This window comes from Venturia canescens, chromosome 5, assembly GCF_019457755.1.
Source record: "Venturia canescens isolate UGA chromosome 5, ASM1945775v1, whole genome shotgun sequence".
NCBI lineage: Eukaryota > Metazoa > Arthropoda > Insecta > Hymenoptera > Ichneumonidae > Venturia > Venturia canescens.
The window spans coordinates 6,671,870-6,689,820 of NC_057425.1; the positions used below are offsets into that span (position 1 = coordinate 6,671,870).

The 17,951-nt window shown below is 35.6% G+C and overlaps 4 protein-coding genes across 10 annotated transcripts; 2 read left to right on the top strand and 2 right to left on the bottom strand.

The window, feature by feature from the left end:
* Positions 1-68: 68 nt before the first annotated feature.
* On the bottom strand, positions 69-7,422 carry Dlic (dynein light intermediate chain). 3 transcript variants are annotated; one of them, XM_043420470.1, is made up of 10 exons: positions 7,173-7,422; positions 6,823-6,896; positions 6,132-6,248; positions 5,683-5,913; positions 4,999-5,209; positions 4,612-4,800; positions 4,410-4,524; positions 4,157-4,273; positions 2,942-3,116; positions 69-2,569 (listed from the first exon to the last, which is right to left on the bottom strand). In XM_043420470.1, exons 1-10 carry the CDS (start codon positions 7,241-7,243, stop codon positions 2,436-2,438), a joined length of 1,434 nt encoding a protein of 477 aa, XP_043276405.1. In that variant the 5' UTR covers positions 7,244-7,422; the 3' UTR covers positions 69-2,435. The 3 variants fall into 3 exon arrangements, with proteins under 3 accessions (XP_043276405.1, XP_043276403.1, XP_043276404.1); XM_043420468.1 differs by having other exon boundaries at positions 4,133-4,273; XM_043420469.1 differs by having other exon boundaries at positions 69-2,551; positions 4,133-4,273; positions 7,173-7,421.
* A 759-nt stretch (positions 7,423-8,181) lies between these two features.
* On the bottom strand, positions 8,182-14,478 carry LOC122411568 (lysosome-associated membrane glycoprotein 1-like). Its single transcript, XM_043420471.1, has 6 exons — positions 14,193-14,478; positions 11,197-11,594; positions 10,499-10,712; positions 10,228-10,416; positions 9,599-9,730; positions 8,182-9,479 (listed from the first exon to the last, which is right to left on the bottom strand). The coding sequence occupies exons 1-6, from the start codon at positions 14,242-14,244 to the stop codon at positions 9,406-9,408; spliced, it is 1,059 nt and encodes a 352-aa protein (XP_043276406.1). The 5' UTR covers positions 14,245-14,478; the 3' UTR covers positions 8,182-9,405.
* Positions 14,479-15,367: 889 nt separating this feature from the next.
* On the top strand, positions 15,368-17,690 carry LOC122410471 (protein cereblon-like). 5 transcript variants are annotated; one of them, XM_043418626.1, is made up of 6 exons: positions 15,376-15,438; positions 16,127-16,153; positions 16,422-16,645; positions 16,710-16,789; positions 17,159-17,256; positions 17,501-17,690. In XM_043418626.1, exons 1-6 carry the CDS (start codon positions 15,435-15,437, stop codon positions 17,542-17,544), a joined length of 477 nt encoding a protein of 158 aa, XP_043274561.1. In that variant the 5' UTR covers positions 15,376-15,434; the 3' UTR covers positions 17,545-17,690. The 5 variants fall into 5 exon arrangements, with proteins under 5 accessions (XP_043274562.1, XP_043274561.1, XP_043274560.1 ...); XM_043418625.1 differs by lacking the exon at positions 15,376-15,438 and adding an exon at positions 15,449-15,619; XM_043418627.1 differs by lacking the exon at positions 16,127-16,153 and having other exon boundaries at positions 15,368-15,438.
* Positions 17,558-17,875, top strand: LOC122410856 (RNA guanine-N7 methyltransferase activating subunit). Its single transcript, XM_043419303.1, has one exon. The coding sequence runs from the start codon at positions 17,558-17,560 to the stop codon at positions 17,873-17,875; it is 318 nt and encodes a 105-aa protein (XP_043275238.1).
* The last annotated feature ends 76 nt before the right edge of the window (positions 17,876-17,951 follow it).

The following is a 17,951-nucleotide window of genomic DNA, read 5'->3' on the forward strand; positions in this document are numbered from 1 at the left end:
ATCGACGAATGAAAAAACGACAAATCATTGAATCAGGTAAAAATAAAATCGTGCAATGAAGAGAACAATGACTGTATGAAAAATTATTTATTTAATTATTATTTATTTTGTATCGTTACGAAATCGATTTAATAATCAGACTCCATGGCAGCTCGCCTGTCATCATGCAAAGACACAACGCTCGCAGTGCACACGTTGTTGTTTTCTTTTGTTTCCGAAAGTTTCATGCGAAATAAGGATTATACAATTCGGTTTCTCACACACACATTGTTTTCATTTGCTTTCTTCGCTCCTTTTTTAATTCTCGTACTCATTACTTTTCATTTTATTTGTTCCTTTCAAACTAGTGTTTTGAAAATCACCTTTCAATTTCTTCATAAGCGTTTAATATCTAAAGCTACGAAAAAAAAAAAAATTAAATCTCACGTAAATATACAGCTCTTATAAAATTCTTTCTCGCTCATTTTACAGGACTTTCTCACGTGTATTCAACCGTGTTCTATTTATATATTTCCTAAATTAGACCGCTTCAATAATATCAAGCTACGCTTTGACCCTTCGGGGCTTTCCATATAAAAAGGAAGAAATAAAAATTAATCGCAAAGTTCAGGCACACATGCACGCACACACGAGAGTTTAAATACGCTTGAGATAAGTGTGGTCTACAATATTGGTTCTTTCCATATATTTTCTTATGATATTCAAAACGAAAACTAAAGGAAGGATTTCCAATCTTCAATTACTCTCAGCTCAGTTTCGGGAACAGAAAAACGGGAAACGTCTTGAAACACGATGACTAAATAATTTACTATGATGTGACGCGCAAGGACAATGTGTGCGTAAGATAATTCAAATTTATTTTTTATATTATATATTTAATTACATTAATTTAATATTTGTTTTGTTTTTTATTTAATTTTTTTTATTTTTTTCATATTTTTTTCTTTCTATTCATCATCGTTTCATATCGTTAGTGTATACGTCGTAGTCAAACACAACAATTAAGGCTGTTATTTAGTTGCAGCGTATTGTGTATCTTCGTTTCGATCTCGCAGTTTTGTTTCCTTTTCTTTTTATTTTTTCTCTCCTTTGTTTTCTTCTCTCACTCGCAGTTACTCCGTAAATTTTTTTGGAAACTATTACAATTTTGTTCCTTTAGTAGCATTATCAGCAGAGCTTTCTTTATTTTGAAAAAAAAATCGAGCGTTTCGTATTTCAATTGTTTTATAATAAATTTTGGGTCACCGTATCCAATTGGGAGTTTTTTCCATCATAAAGTTTATATAAGAAATCTCACGAATTCCTGCATCGAAATAAATCATTATTGTAGAAAAGTATGAGCAAATGAGACTTTGAGGTGAGACACTCGACGAAGCCCCCCGAGGATTTCAAACACAGTTAAAAACTCAAGCCAGCCATAGTCTTTGAATGTATATATATATATTTATATATATGCGTGATTGAAGTAAAAAAAAAGTGCTTTGCGTCGTATTGCACATGATGCTTTCGTGCGAAAGCTCAGTTTCGTCAACGTCCACCATCGACACTGAGCCAACGTTTGAGCCACCGCCAATCGCACTGATATTTTCACTCTCGGCCAAATTAATGATTACCGAATAACGACGGACGCAACTACAGAAATAATCATCCATCATGTAAGCCGATGACAGGAAGGATAGAGAAACAGACACGTATGATTTTTTGAATGAAGAACATTTCGCGTGTGCGAGTCCACCAATTTGGGGGGAAAATACATTTTTTTACAAATTGAGTATTCATTTCATTTCGAAGGTAAACGGGGAAAATATAGGAGCTCGTACATTATCGATTTCTAAGTAAAATTCGACCGTACGACGTCTTTTTTCGCATTTCCGATACTTTTTGCCTATGCATGCAAAAAATAGTATTATAAATAGGGACCTCATACATTATCAATTTTTAAGTAGAATTTGATAGTGCGACGTATTTTTTCGCATTTCCGTTACTTTTTGCCCATGCATGCAAAAAATAGTGTTTCCTCTCTCGTTTCTTCGTGCTCTTTTCCTTGATTCGTTTCCCGTGTGTTTATGGATGTGTATAAGTGTGTTCAACAGCAAAATTACATTGTGGAGATAAATGTTTGGTATGAAAAGCGCGAAACCTTGCGTCGCTGGGAAATCGAAGAAACGACGAACAATATTATTGTACGAAGACTTGCAGGCGTTTCCGACAGCTACAGTCATCTCGAGGCTTTCCATTATTTTCTTCGAAGTATTTTTCAACAAAAAGAAAGAGGTGAGGACTCTTTCACATCGATTTTTCGGATCGATCGCTGCCGTCGTATAGAAGATCTTTTTTCGTCCTTTTACTAACCCACTTGCAATTTTTCGGATGCCTTGCAAAACGCTCGCGCCCTTCCAAGTCACCGAAAAACCAGCTAAGCCCATTTACGTTTTCTAACACTCTGAAGAAGAATTGAGGTCGGGGGGTGGATCTTTCGTCGTTCGAGTTATGCGATCTAACTCAGCAGCCGCATCGTTTCGCATCGCTGCTTTATCGACTGGCCCAGCATCTGCAAGTAACGAGTCTCCTTGAAAAACAAACAATTGTCATTTCCATCATCCCTTTTATTCATATCGAATAAATGCAAAAGGAAAATCCCGTTTTCGTGACTCAAGGACTAAACATTTTTTAAATGACTCGACGAGACCATAGAAACCATTTCGTTTTAGTGGTATAAAGTTTGTCTGAAACTATTTCTCATCTCAAAAATAGTACTCTCAACCTCAGAATAGTAGTCTTATCGGTCCAGACAACTTCGCACGTTCATTACTCCAAAGTAAACAACAAGTACATTTCGGGACACGTTTTGATCTTAATTTCAACAAACAAAGATTTCCACTTTCGTCGAATCAAAATGAGCCAGAGTTGAGACCAATGGTTTAAGAAAAATGAGACTCACCGATTCGCACAGGGCTAGCGCCAATACTTCCTGGTGAACCCGGCGAACCCGGGGCGCCCGGTGAGGCGCCGGTTTTCTTATATAGAAGAGAATTGAAGAAGTTGGCTAGTACACCTTCACCAGATGGCGTCGTACCGGCTCCTTTAGGATCCAACTTTTTGTTCGGGGAGAGCACCTAATACGAGATCATTTAGCTCGGGACAGTTCGTGAACAACAACAACAACAAACAAAAAATTAACAAAAACGAACATTCAATTACCAGATCATACCACATATATTAGAACATGCTGTCACGTGTTATAAAACAAACAAACAAAACGAAAAACACAAATTTAACGAAATGTAACGAAATGCTATGGGATTCTTTCATTTGTTTTCTGAATCAAAACTAAAAACTTGAAAATTTATCACGATTGTCGATCCATACAACTAAATTAACGATCATTACACCCCAACATGTCAAACTCAACGATTTCAGGCGTTTATTTTAAATATCAATTCTTTCCATTTGATCAAACAAATCAAGGATGTTTGGTTGTGTCCAAAGAATCGTATATTCGAAAAATATTCTTTTTCTCTATTCGTTTGATCAATTTGGAGCTATTATTCTTTGACTTGTAATGCAATTTTTCATCAAAGCATGTTAGAACGATAAATATCAATCATGGAAATAGGAAACGGAAAATTTCCGAAAATTCATTTTGGACACGACTGCACGATGGACGATAATAAAAAATATTTGTAGCAAACTCGGGGCATCACATAAACTTTCAACACCACTGCAATTGAAAAATGTTTTCGAAAAAATAATTATGAGTCTTTCTTTTCTTATCAGAAAATATAGTTAGTTCTAAATATCAATAAGTGTTAAAAAAAATTTTGATAAATTATGTGAATAAGTTAGAATATTCCACAATTTGATAGCAATATTGACTGAACTTCAACAAAGGTTTTAATTGCTTGTCAATTCGTACAACACAGTTTCCTTGTGAAAGTTACCGTTAGGTACATTCTTTAAACAGAGGAAATTTAGATGTTGTTTAGATTATAATTTTGCTACAAATATCCCAATAAGTTTAAAGTCTCGTTGGAAATAGTTAATAACACACGATTAATGTTCCAATAGCTTGGCTCCTATTAGTTACACGTACGCAACATTGGGAGCATGCTCTGAATATAAATGGTACAACCTGCATAATCGGCCCCGTGCTTGCCTGATTTCTTGTCGTAGGCGAGCGCGAGGGGTCTCTGAGGCCCGACAACGCTGCTTGTTGCCGGGCGAGAAATGCTTGCTCCTCTTCCGCTTGTACTTCGACTTCTCGTGCGACGCACTGGAATGGCCAAATTTCAATTTGTATATAAAATGCTTATGAATATTTTACTGAAACTGTGAAAAAAAATTAAAAAAAAAAAGCATAAATCGAACATACAGTTCGAAACTATTTTAAAAAATGAACAATAAATTACTTTTCTATTCGTCGTAGGTTGAGCTATAACATAACGATAGTAATCGTCCGGTTTCATCGACTGCAAGTTCTCGTGAAGTATGCTGATTTTCTTCATGTTATCCCAGCCAGCAGGTCTGCGAACAAATAAGACATAGCAAAAAAACGAAAAATAAAGTGAAATTGAAAAAAAAATTGTAATTAAGGAATTTGAATTTACTCACATAAGTACAGCATCCTTTTCAACGACGAGAGCCGGTGTTCTAAACGGTAAACTATAGATTCTATGGGTAAGGTACTTGTACAATAAATCACAATTCTTATCCTCTTTTGCTGATGTGTAAAACAATCCGGCACCATACTGTAAACAAAACCGCCGGATCCATTGTTGCATGAAATCGAAATGTTCGTCCCTGAAAACACAAACATGTTTTTTGTGAAAAATGTTCGTTCAAAATATTCATAAATTGGTGAGAAAGTAATAATAATTTCCTTTGCAGTGAATGTGAAATTTCATAAAATTGTGTAAAATTAGATCAATCGTCAGGTTTATAATAAACTTGATGATTGGAGAATACAAAACTTACAATATAATAAATTTTTCAACATACTTATAATCGTGCTCTTTTTCAAGAGCCGACATATAATCCGTTTTTGTGATAACGACTACGACATCTAGCCCCAAATTCGTCGTAAGTACACCCTCGGGTAATGGCAGACTGCCATTAGTATCGTCATCTAAATTACGACTCGTGCGTCTTAACGGACTGCCTGGATCCAATTCATCCCCTGGTTCCGTATAATCTTGCCATTTTTTTACATCTAATGATGAGAAAAAATAGAAGATTTAAAAACCGCGTTATTCATAAATGTACTAAATGAAACGAGTTGTTTCGTGATGGATATTGTTTTACGTTTTATATTTAAATTAGCATCGTTTAAATGCGAAAACTCTAAATATCAAATCAACGTTGTATGAAAAAATTATCTATAATTTTCTCCTCTTCTCAGCAGTTTTATTCAAAACTAGACAAAAGAAAAAAACGTCAATATTTGAATGACGATCAATAATACTTTAAATTGCAAAAAAAACAGTATCGCAATTTCGAGTTTTTAATTCACATAACTGGAAATTAGCTGAATATCTAGTCAAACTATTTTTCTATTGTTCTGAAATAATTAAGTGCTTTTTGTCAGCTAAAACTGCAGCTGATTGTTCTGAGCAGTAGAAGAATGTTGGATATTTTAGTTTCTGAAACATTCACAACTCTATGTATTTTAATTAAATTATTTACTGAGTTGCCTGCATTTCTGCCTTGTGTCGTTATCTAAGCCAAGTTTGTCGATATGATCACCGAGAAGAGCTGCCCAAGCTTGAAGCTGATCAAGAATGGCCCAAGGTGTGGTCATAGCAGCAACAAGCATCACTAATGTGTGGGGATATCGTTCCTGGCTCAGGGCAAATCGCAGAAGATTTGCATGACCAGGATCTCCGTCTAGCACCCATACTGATAATCTCGTTTGATCTGAAGTAAAACGTTGATGTGAAAGAAACAGAAAAATATAATATTAAAGCTATATTTAATTGTAAAGAATAAAACCTGGTTGCCAGAAAGAAAGAAACCACAATCAAATAAATTTTAAACAGGGATGATAAAAATAAACGTGATTGTCTGGAGTTGCTGCCGCGACTCTAGATTTCAACTCCAACCAAAAGATTTTATCAGCTCTTTGGGAAACTCACCGTCTCTGTAATCGTCACGAACATCGATGTATGCAAATTCGAGTCCCGAACCTTTTTTTGGATCTTCAACGCCTTGGAGCTTGGCGATAAGAGTTGTTTTGCCACTTTCGTTATCGCCTTAAAATATATGATAATTTTATTGAATCCTTTGGCAGATATTTTTCAATCATTTCAAAATCAGAATTTGACAGTAGGCTGATTTTTATGTCACAGTTCCATCAGTTCAATTTATTTTCCTTTTGTTGATTTATGATGATGAAAAAAACCATCAAAGGATATCAATTTCATTTATGGATATTTTTTAATAATACCAGCATTTTATTAGCTGAAATGTAATATTCATCATTTTTTTTTCATTTTCTAACCAGAAATTATTTAATAACGAAAACTATCCAGTTGTAATAATCGTCATGACTTTTCCAGCAGTCATAAAAAAATGAAAAAGTGGAATGACAGAATGAACAAAAAAATTAAAATTTGTTTTCAGAAGAAAAAAATTAATAATATAGGAATATTTTGAAAAAATTTTGTTAAATTTGGCCAATGACGTCACTCTCGAGTACAATCAAAGAGATGACACATAAGGTGTTGAACGGAACGATCAAGCAATGATAAATTAATATGCAATTCACGGATACTCTTCGAATATATGTGGGTGTAAAGAGGTTGACGTTACGAGAATAGGATTTACCTAGAACGAGGACATTCTTGTTGGATGGTAATTTGTTGTTTCCACTGTTCTGTACCTCGGCCAAAATCGACGACCTGTAAATTGGACAATACTTGTTCGTTTTTTTTTAAATTATCAATGAAAACGAAAAACATTCCAAACGATATGCACTTTGTGAATTCGCACGAGTACGACCGGAAGAAAATGCGAATATGCTTTATGTATGCTTGTGTGTATCATCGCAAAATCGAGGTTCGGATTTTTTTTCTCGCTAATTCTTATTTCAAAAGACACGACACATGGATTTAGGGAAAATGAAAATTCCAAAACGTTCGTAAACCCCGAGTTCCGAGCTGTTAACTCCAACGTACCAAAGATTGTCTTTATTGTCGACATCCTCTTTCTTTTTCCCTTGAAACCCATTGCTCTGCGACATCGCCATTATCCATTTGACAGCAGCGCAAACGGAATATATAAAATGCTGCTGCTGGCCGTGCTGCTTATATGCTCTGCTGCTATTGCGTTAAATCGATCTCACGATAATATCGATTTATCGCCGACCGAGAACTTTTGTAGCGCACGATGCGCGAAACACCGCACGATGACTAATGAACGACAAAGATGCAAAATTTGTGTGCCACGAGCAACGAGCCCACGGACAAAACGAGAGTGAGAGAGCAAACGTGGTTCTACGTGCACACGGTGTTACCAAAACTATGTGAAAACGGAAAGTTTATTGAGACTTTTACATTTTTTTAATAACCAATTTTGTTTGTTGGTTCTTTGTCTCTAATGATTTGATTAAGCAGAATAATTATTCAACCATAATTGCGTCAAACAAACGAAACAAAAAAGAGCGTCGAGAAAGCAAAAATATATTTTCCATATTCTTCGATTCGTTTTTCAATGTCAATCGATTCAGAATTTTTTGTACATTATCAATAATCTTATCAAAACATTTGTTGGAATTATTATTATTCTTAAATGAATAAAAATGAGGCGAGTGGTCTCTGGAATGGTAATATGACCGCCGGAACTGGCCTCCTCGAACCAGTCGGCCACACACGCTTCCCGAGAGCGAGAGCAAGAGGGCACTAGTGCTCGAGTGGAATTGACGAGCTCGTCCGCGGCTCTTTCAAAATCTCTAAACACCATTCATTCATTTACACTGAACGGTGCTGAAAATTTAAATGATTTCAATTTAAATACGAATAAAAATGAACGTATGACAGGTGTGCATGGAAATTAAATAATCAACAAATTATTTTAGCTGTATATATCTTTATTACCGATAATAAAAACACGGCGCACGAATACAACGCCCAAATGTGAATAAGGTTTCAACACGCACGTCTGAGTGCGTAATAATTATACGATGAATTTTATCTCGATAATTTCTATCACCGTGTTTATTCTCATTTCATGTATATATAATATGTATTTCTTACAGCAGTAGCGCTTATGATTGACGAAAACATTATCTGCTCGTTACTCTCTCTCCCTGTCTTTCTTCCTTTGACCGATCGCGCAGACTCATCTGTCACAATTGTACAAATGATTCAAATTATCTGCGTTTTTTTTTTCATCTATTCTCTTCTGTCGAGATTTCGCGTTCAAATTTGTCGTGAGACGCATTACAGTTTGACGATTATGCTGCACGTTGTCTGACGAATTTGCAAAAGACGTAAGCAAGCTCGAATTTCATTACTTTCTTGGTACACTATTATATATTATGATATACAATAAAAATATTGAATAAAAAAACAAATGACAAAATCAATGAACGGTAAGTATTGGTACAATTTAATTGAAAATGTAGAGAAACGAAATAATGGAAGTCACGCATAAAAATGATACGAACTTATCATCGCCTAGGGAATGTTAATATAAAGTACAAGTCGACAGCAACGTTTCAGCGTTTTAACTTTATTTCGGTGTTTTTCATTATTTCGGGCGAATTACATATGACCAATTCGCTTGTATTACCGATCGAGCCGTTTTGCCAATTTGTGGTCGAACAGTATATTCGTATAAAATAAATGAAGGGAGGGGAGGGGGAGGAACAATAGACAATTGGCGAAATATATAATCCAATAATACATTATGAGGTTTTTCGTTTAAATTCTCCATGAAACAAAAAATAAAAATGCTCCTCAAAGGAAACAATGATAAATTCAGGCACGAGTGCGGAATATTGACAACGAGGATACGGAAAACAATGTTCAATGATCGTTTTTACGATTCATTATTCCCGTACTTTTCTTTCTTTCTTTGAACCCGACTCTATGCTCTTGGTTTTTTATTTTCATCATTTCTTTTCTTTTCTCTTTGCAATATATTTCCGTTCCCTGTATCTGCCGAATTAATAATCAATTCGAGCCACTTCCGAAGTTTATAAACTAAGTTTGGCCGAAACAAAAGCGCAAAAACTTTTTAGCGTTTCTCGTATAATTATTTTTCAAATTCACTTCACAAGAAGCTTTGAATTTCCCAATAAAAATCTGTTCGAAGATATAAAATTTAGAAACTACCCTACGACGATGTTTTTCCATTCTTCTTATTTACTTTCGAAATCAATTGAAAGTCTCATTTTTGGATTTTTATTCATCTATCAAATTCCAATATTATCGATGAAATCACGATCGCATCGTCGTCAACAGATTCGGGATAATGAAGACCTTTATACGCGAGAAATGATTACTTTTAATAATATATAAAAATCCGTTCAGAGCATAATCGGCTTGTGATGAGAGCACATCACTGAAAAAAAAATGTAAAAAAAAAACGAATTACATACTAAGATAGCCGCCGGCGTGACTGCGTCTGCGACCAATGAGGTACGCGAGCAATACGATTATTACGAGAGCTGTGAGAGCGCAACCCACTGCTATCGGCACCGCGTCCGGTACATCCACTGCGCAATCTTCGGCTGTACAAAACATACATTTTCATTGAATCACAATTCCTTTATCCCAACTCTTAAATGTTTATACATTGAATCACTTAGCAATCGAAAAATTAGTCACGTGCAATCAGCAACCGAGAAACGATCTTCCGAAACATTCTTTTCATCGAGTATTGACTCATTTTGGAACAGAAATATTTATAGAGGCACGATTTGTCGAGTAAGATTAAGTAATCATAAGGAAGTCACAAATAGTCGTTTAACGTTCGGTAAAACTCGCTTTTTCGAGTAATTCTGTACGAGATCTTTCAATCGAGATTGGATCGTTGATTTTCGGAAACAATTAAATACGGACTTTGATACTTTTTCATATTGATAATTGAATCGTTAAGAATCTAGTGTTCTTTTTCCATGAAAGTATTAGGGCAAAAGTTATTGTGCAAGAAAATCGAATTCGAGGGTGGCTTTATATCATGAAAAGAAGTGCTTTCATCCGAGAATTTCTTCAATTTATTACTTACCAGATCCGAATGTCGTATCTCTGTCGGATTTGAATGCCTGGAATTGGAGATTTGAAATCTCGACGAATCCTAGAGTTTGGTTGCTATTAGTTTGCTCCAAATTCAGTTTCTGCAGCCTCATACACCTGTAAGAGTTCTTCAAAGTCGTTGAGAATTGATCAGCTTCGTGAAGTAATTGCACGGTGGTGTCTGTGCAACAAGAAAATAAATTGCATTATAAACATGTAAATAATATTGTAAAACAATTCGATTGATGGATTGATTGCCTTACTAGATTTTATATTCGGAAATTCGTGCGAGCCGAGGGAAACTTCGACGTGGTGCATCGCATATTTTTTAGTTGTTGTGTTCTTTATGAAATGTATAGACAGAGAATCTGCTGCATCGTGCCATGTGATATTCAGCGTTTGTTCCATATCACCGCAGCTGCCGGAAGATTCTGTCACATTTTTGTCGGTTGGTAGAGTTAGTACTTGCCACATTGTCTGCAAATTGAGATATTTTCACTATTAGTTTTTCGAATTACAATCATATGCTGCCAGCGATAAATTTTGTAAAAATTTTAACAATTTCATCCACAGCGAACGAAAAAATTTGAGAACTATAGAATTCTGAAAAGTATTCATTTCCAAGACGCTTGAGATGCTACAAATCGTTGCTTGATAGATTTCTCTTGTACCGTTTTAAGAAGGTCAATTAATTAATGACAACGTGATAATAGTATGCATGAAAGTTGTAGTTCTATGACCTCGAGGTGCTTGAACATGCATTGAGTAAGCAAAAGCAACTTTTTACTATTTAAAATTCTTTTCCAGACAGTCAATTATTTGTTACCTAGTATATTTTGCTACCTATTTCAGAAAATCATGGAGAAACACTTTTCAGTTCCTTCTGAGTAGTTGTGAAAATTCACAGAAAAATCTTCAACATTTTTTCCGAATATAATAAAAGAAAAAACTAATTACAAACCTTGTTGTCTGTGGTTTCATAGCTAATGTTGAATTGTACTGCCATTTTAACAATGATACAAGTCTCGTTTGTTCCATTGACCATCCACTGGCCAACCTGCGGAGCTGGTGCTGGAGTTGGAGGACTTGGGGTAGTTGTCGGAGCTGTGGTTGTTGTATTCGGTGGAGCCTGTGTGGTGGTTGTTGTGGTGGTGGTGGTGGTAGTAGTAGTGGTAGTTGTAGAAGTGGTCGTTGTCGACGTTGTTGTGGTGTTTGTAGGAGCCGGTGTTGGAGGTGAGGGCTTAGGCGGTTCAGTAGGCTGAATTGGTATTTCAGGTGGAGGGCTCTTTGTAACGACTGGTTCTACTGATTTTGGTGCGATGGTTGATGGCACAATTTGGCTCGTGCCATTTCCGTCACCTGGAGCAAATAAGTGAGATTTTTCATTCTAATGTATTCTGAATAATTGATATCTGTTGAAAGACTTGATTCATTTTATTTCAACAGAGTGAACACTTTAATTCGTTGTGTATTTTATCAAGTCACAATTTTCAAAAGTTTTCTTACACATTGGGAGCTCAAATTTGTTAATTTGTCACAATGTAAGTGCCTGAAGAGATTTACAAAAAATGACAAGGTGATTCCAATATTTTTTTGCAAAACTGATGCCCAACGATGACAAAAAATGTTCAACAAATTGAGGAATTGATTGCACGATCTTGAAGCATAACTGTCTGTAATAAGTTATTACAATACATTTTTATTGATTGGAATAAAAGGAAGAGTCTGTTGAGTCTCTGAATCAGAATCTGAGCTCACAGACAATGTCATCGCTCAGTTATCAAGACTTTATATTTTTTTTTTCACATCTGTACAATTTTGTGGGTAGAAAACTCTTTGTTTTAGTTAATTTCTGTTTGCACTAATGCAACAATTGTCAAGTCATTTAATGACCATGATTAGCCAGCAAGTTCAAGCATTTCTGTGCTTATCAAATGCAAAGGTCACTGGATAGGGTGTCAATAATTCTCTCAGGGGAGCAGAACTTTGTGTTGTGTTATTTTTATAAACAAAAGTTCCCAAGCTCGAGTTTTCAACTTAGGTGCAATTGGAATATCTTAAAATTTCTAAGAGCTTGTTGAATGTATTTAAATTAATTATTTTAAATAACACAATACATCCAGATAATAAGTAAGATTGCAAATTCTATAGACTCGACACAACCAACACTGCTATGAAAAGCCTGTCCAGTGAGATGACAAAGCTCACTTAGCAGAGTCCAATTTTCTTGATAAGCCTACATACGAGTCACCGCATCTCAAATAACAAAATAATAACATGCTTTTTCTTGCCACTGTTCATTTATAATATTCGTACTGGTCAAATGATTTTTCTACATTCAATTTAATAAATCATATAAATACTTGATTCTAAAAAAATATGATATTAGGAACTGTTTATTATAGGCTTCAAGGAACTTCCGTAATTCATTCAAAAATATAATTCTAGGCAGAAAATTCGATCGTTCCAAATAAAGTATACAAAGACTCTGTTGTATTTTATCAGCGGTGGGAGACTGTTTTCCAGGAAAAAACAGGGTGTATGCTGATTGTATTCATAGTCCATGAGATGATAAGATAACCAGGGGTTTCAGCAAACGTAATTCAATACGAATATTTCCATGAAATACTTTGATGCTTAACAGTAACGCATAATTATCTCATAGGTAATAAAATTAACAAAATAAAATCAAGATAGAGTGATATAAAGTTGAAAACTGGACTGGATTTTCGTTCAGATCAACAAAAAAATGCTTCATCCAGTACTCCGCATCTCATTGATTTTGAAAATGAAGATTTATGCAGAATCTAACAATGAAAGATCCATACAATTTTGAATATATTTATATTATGGCATTTCTATGATAGCCACATGAAGTATGTCGTCTCTCAATCTGTGCTATCCTACTCCGCAGTGTGTTATGTCAATCATGTATTTTTTTACAATAATGTTGCCGAAAAAATGAACTATCCAACTATTGTAGATATACATCTATAAATACGTGTATATAAATCGGCAATCATATCGAGTGCAGCTAAACCGAGAGTCTACACAAAGAAAAAACTCAAAATTCCCACTATTTCCAACAGATAACACGTTTGACCAGTGATAATAGATTTACATGAAACAGGGATCCACGGGAGGGTAAACTTTGTGAACATACGAAAAATAGCCGTCCATAATCGTTCAATTCAATGTTCACTACGATGGGGAAAATAAAGTTATGTTCGCCATGTTTCTCCAGCCGCGGAATGACGTCTGTCGAAATGGCATTTCGACTGTTCCAATCGCAAACACCTTCCATCTCCATCCATTTGCTTTTCAACCGTCCACTATCTACTTCTCTGTCTCCCTCCTTCGCCGTCCCTCTCACTCGCTCTCTTCCGCAGATACATTTTTCACGTCTCATTTAAGAACACATGTTTAATGCGTACTTTATGCTGAATTCAATCATGGAGCTGATGCTTAACAGCAATTTCGCGATATTTTATTACGAAAATATTGCAAACGGGTGTATTATCATGAAATTTTGAAAAAACGATTGAGAAGCTACGAGAAAGGGGACGAGGAGCGACAAATATCCTGAAAAGACAAGTTTTACAATCGACAACTAAGATTTTTTATCGTTGACGCGGTTGTAAAACTGAAATTGACATCGTCAATCGTTAAACGGTTTTTGGCCTTTCTTGTCGGTCTCCGTATATTTTGATTTTTTTCTGGATATATGTTCATGTAAATATATCATGAGAAAATGAGAAAAAGTTCGATCCAGCAGAGTCACGTATACATTTTGTGAATTTGTCATTCCACTGAGATTCCAAAGAAATAGCACACATTAAATCACACGAGTCATGTAGATGAGATTTTCACGTCCAGCTCGCAGTGCCAGACATGCCAAATCAAAACGACATAATAGATTTTTCAATAATCTTTTTTTTTTCAAATCGTTCGACTTACCTGAGACTAGAAAGACCGTCAAGCAGAAAAACAGAGCCACGTTTTTCAACATGTTCAAACGAAATACGTACGTAAATTGCACAAAAGTCTTGATCAAAAAATAAAATAATGTTATTTCAACGGAGCACTTGGGGAGAGCGACGAAGATAATACGTAGGATACGTAGCACGGCAGCGCACACGAACGTTTCGAGAAGACCGTGGATGCCTGTGTACGCTATAATGGTAACTGTACGTTACAATACATATGTAATAGGCAGAGAGCGAAAAAATACTGAAAAGCACACACCGACGGATTCAGCAAGATTGACAAAGAGCAGAGAGAGAGAGAGAAAGATATCGAGCGATGAGACAAGCAGCGACAAGTTAGGAGTTCCGAAAATTCTAGAGTTTCTTTTCGAAATTATGAAAATAGCCCTATTTTCGATGATTTTACGAATACTCAATATTGGAACGCGTACTCCAATCCTATTTCCTATTGGACCATTTGCGCTCCAACAGAGACAGAGAGCGAGGTGAATCCATTCTTCTCTTTACGATCTGCGCCCGCGCATCTGTTAATGCACAGTCTGACTAGAAAATGGCGTTCAAATTTTGATTGATGTCATGTGTCATATTGGTACTAGAGTGGCTCGCTGTCACCTCGCTGTCCAGCTAACTTTTTGGTGGACTGTACCGACAGAGACAGCTTCACCGCTTATAGACTATCTTTCTCGGAATACGAAGTACACGTTCCAATAGCAGTAGAAGCCGGAGTTCAGTGAAATATCATATTCCAGAGGGGGGTAATATTAGGGAGTACAAAGGTACGTGCCGATGCAGCAGCAGCACCAAGCAGCACTAATACTTTATCATGAAGTCACCAAATTGTAGAATCACTCAATACTCAAATCGCAGACAAAGTTTAACCGGCAGCGTATCGAAGCTTTGGTCATTGACTACGCTTACACGGACCTCTTATTCCGGTTTAGTTATATCAATATAGATATATAAAATGCATATCTGTCGATATATATAAATATACCCGTCTGTATATACAAAACCGGAATAAGAGGGCGTGTATACGTAGTCATATTCGAACCATCCGAACTAAGCAATAGCGCCAAGCGCCACTATGTGTCATGTCTGAGAACTAATTTTGCTTTGTTTTTTCAATGCTCATTTTCACATGTTCGATACCAACACAGACCTCCGCTATACTCAAGCAAACATTGCACGGATTTCATTTGTCGGATACTATCACATGTGTATGTCCAATAATTAGTGTCAAATTATTAAAATAAAAAAAAGTTCAAAAACTCTATATTATTAAATATATAAACTACATGGGAATGACGTATAGATCTCGAAGTTTTCTGAACAAACAAGCGTCGAAAAAATATTGCTTCAAATTTGCATACAATTTTTTTTTCATTCATCCACATCGACGTACGTTGTTTTGTGAGAAACGAGCATTATTCAATTAAAATTTAACCAGAAAAGCTTTTTTTCGATGAAACTATGCAAAGACGAACTTTTTTTTTATTCAAGAATTCGAAGCGTTCTAAATATAACTGTTCGCAAAGTCGTGACAAGTTCGGAACTGTTAGCAGTAACAAAAGCGTCTTGTTGATCTTTATTATTTCCTAAGCGTCTATTATTACGATGCCGGTTGTATTTGATAAGTGATAATACGACACGTCAGCGATTACGTTCACGTGGTATACGTACGAAACTTCGAACATCAGTTCTTCGTAAAATTTGTGGCACTTGAATTTTTATGGTTCAACGAATGGAAAAAGAATTATCCAAGTTTTATTATTTTCGTTGACAAATAACTTATAATGGCTGTTTCCCTTTTCCATGATACTTCGCCGGTCCGATACTTCGTGCTGTTTTTCATTCTTAATGGATTTGTATACAAATGTTATTGTCACAATGGTCACGACCAGAAAGATATTTTTCGTTCGGATCTTGAAAAAGGTACCGTTTCTCTTGTTTTTTCTAAAGTTCTCGATTATACAGAATTTCCATGATTTTTTTATGTAGAAACGATATCGTTCAATTCGTAATGGAACTTTTAGTGAAATTTTCGTACCTAACCCCATTTATATTCAATAAAATTTTCTTCTCTAATTTCAATGATAAGTTGGCCATTGAGAAAAATAATTGCATCCAAAGATGCAGTAGAGGTTTTTCCTTTAAAAACCTAACATTAGCGAGAGGTTTGGCAATTTGTTTTATTTTTCAGATACAAGTCCTGTAAAGGATTTTGTATTGTGCAGAAATTGTGGGGCTGACATTGCCAGTGCTGGATTTATTATCAACAAAATCAGTCCAGAGGCTGTTATAACTGGGAATCAAACGATTTTTGAGACCCCAGGAGTCAGCATTCAACAGCTAGTGAATCTATGGGGCATAAAATTCCATACAATAACACTTTCGAAGGCTAGTTGTTTCGGAGCAGCTGAGCATGTACGTTTGGCAATAAAAAACGTTTAATGACAGATTCCTTTATTCAGCGTCTCTGATATTCTAGTGGACCAAATTCTACTCGTGGTATCCGGGATATGCTTGGAAACCTTGTCTTTGCCGGCATTGCAGTCAACAACTTGGATGGTAAATACGACTTAGTTGCGTTAGCTATTTACTAACCACATTAAAAAATCTACTTCATAGCGAATAAAAAATTGATTGTACCATTGATTATTTATTTGAAAGCTATTTTTGTAAATTCAGAATTACAATGAATATTCAGAAAACGGTACTCGCTTCTAATTTCAAGCACTTTGAAACTCAATATGTTGGGCATCCTCCAAGCAATTTTATACATAATTATATGGAGTGCTCTCCGATAATACAGGAAATATGAGGATCAGGGGATCATAAAGAAAAAATCAAAATAACATTATTTGAAACAAGTCGTCTCGTATCAGCATCCACGGCAGTTCGAGAATAATTAATACAAATATAATTTTATTTCTTCAGGATGTTTGAACCCATAGAAACTGCTACTCCCACCAGGCTTGTGCCCTCGGAAAATGGTTTTTACGTGTTGATCCTGGACAGTCTACTCAGCGAAAAATGTACGAAATACATCCATTTGAGTATATGATCGGCTTGTCATTTTCAATTGAAAATGGCCTAGAAGAAACAAATACTTGATCTTCCCAATCGATCCGAAATCCGATATCATAATGTTACGTTTTATTTATAGTCACGAATTCTCTGGTATTAAAATAATTTAATAAATAAAGTAACACTCAATAAAGTTTTTTATGCTCACTACAAAATCAGAAAAACCACATTTTATAGACTCACTTCTAACAGTTGCAGATTCCCTGATAGTTATTCCAAAATCATACAGAAGCTAGCATCGCAAGAATAATGGGAGAAACAGGACTGAACGAGGACCAACAAGAGTTTTTAGCTCAGTGCGAGGAAGAGTTTGCAGAGCGATTCACGGAAAACGACAAGGAATTTATGAAACTGAAGAATGAAACGCCAAGAACTCCACCGATCGTAGATCCATGGTACAACAAACCTCGTCGACCTCATTACGACTGGTCGCGTCAGAATCGTGAACAAGGTCGTAACGAGCGCAGGAATCATCATTCGGATCGTCGTAACAACGATAGGAATGATCGATACGATCGTCATGCTGGAAAACATCACCTTTATCAACGTAATTCGAGGCCATATTGAGCAGAGGCTTATTTTTCGATAAAAAAAAAAAAAAAACAAAAAGTTCCATACGAAAATACAATTTATATTTTACGAA

Coding starts and splice junctions, on each gene's coding strand:
- Dlic (XM_043420468.1), bottom strand. CDS start 7,243: ATGGCGATGTCGCAGAGCAATGGGTTTCAAGGGAAAAAGAAAGAGGAT. Junction 4,274..4,409: donor AACCTACGACGAATAGAAAA/GTAATTTATTGT, acceptor TGGCCATTCCAG/TGCGTCGCACGAGAAGTCGA. Junction 2,570..2,941: donor CGCTAGCCCTGTGCGAATCG/GTGAGTCTCATT, acceptor TTGTTTTTCAAG/GAGACTCGTTACTTGCAGAT.
- LOC122411568 (XM_043420471.1), bottom strand. CDS start 14,244: ATGTTGAAAAACGTGGCTCTGTTTTTCTGCTTGACGGTCTTTCTAGTC. Junction 10,417..10,498: donor ATTTCCGAATATAAAATCTA/GTAAGGCAATCA, acceptor CTTGTTGCACAG/ACACCACCGTGCAATTACTT. Junction 9,731..10,227: donor AGATACGACATTCGGATCTG/GTAAGTAATAAA, acceptor TGTTTTGTACAG/CCGAAGATTGCGCAGTGGAT.
- LOC122410471 (XM_043418623.1), top strand. CDS start 16,015: ATGGCTGTTTCCCTTTTCCATGATACTTCGCCGGTCCGATACTTCGTG. Junction 16,790..17,158: donor TGCAGTCAACAACTTGGATG/GTAAATACGACT, acceptor TTATTTCTTCAG/GATGTTTGAACCCATAGAAA. Junction 17,257..17,500: donor CAGTCTACTCAGCGAAAAAT/GTACGAAATACA, acceptor CACTTCTAACAG/TTGCAGATTCCCTGATAGTT.
- LOC122410856 (XM_043419303.1), top strand. CDS start 17,558: ATGGGAGAAACAGGACTGAACGAGGACCAACAAGAGTTTTTAGCTCAG.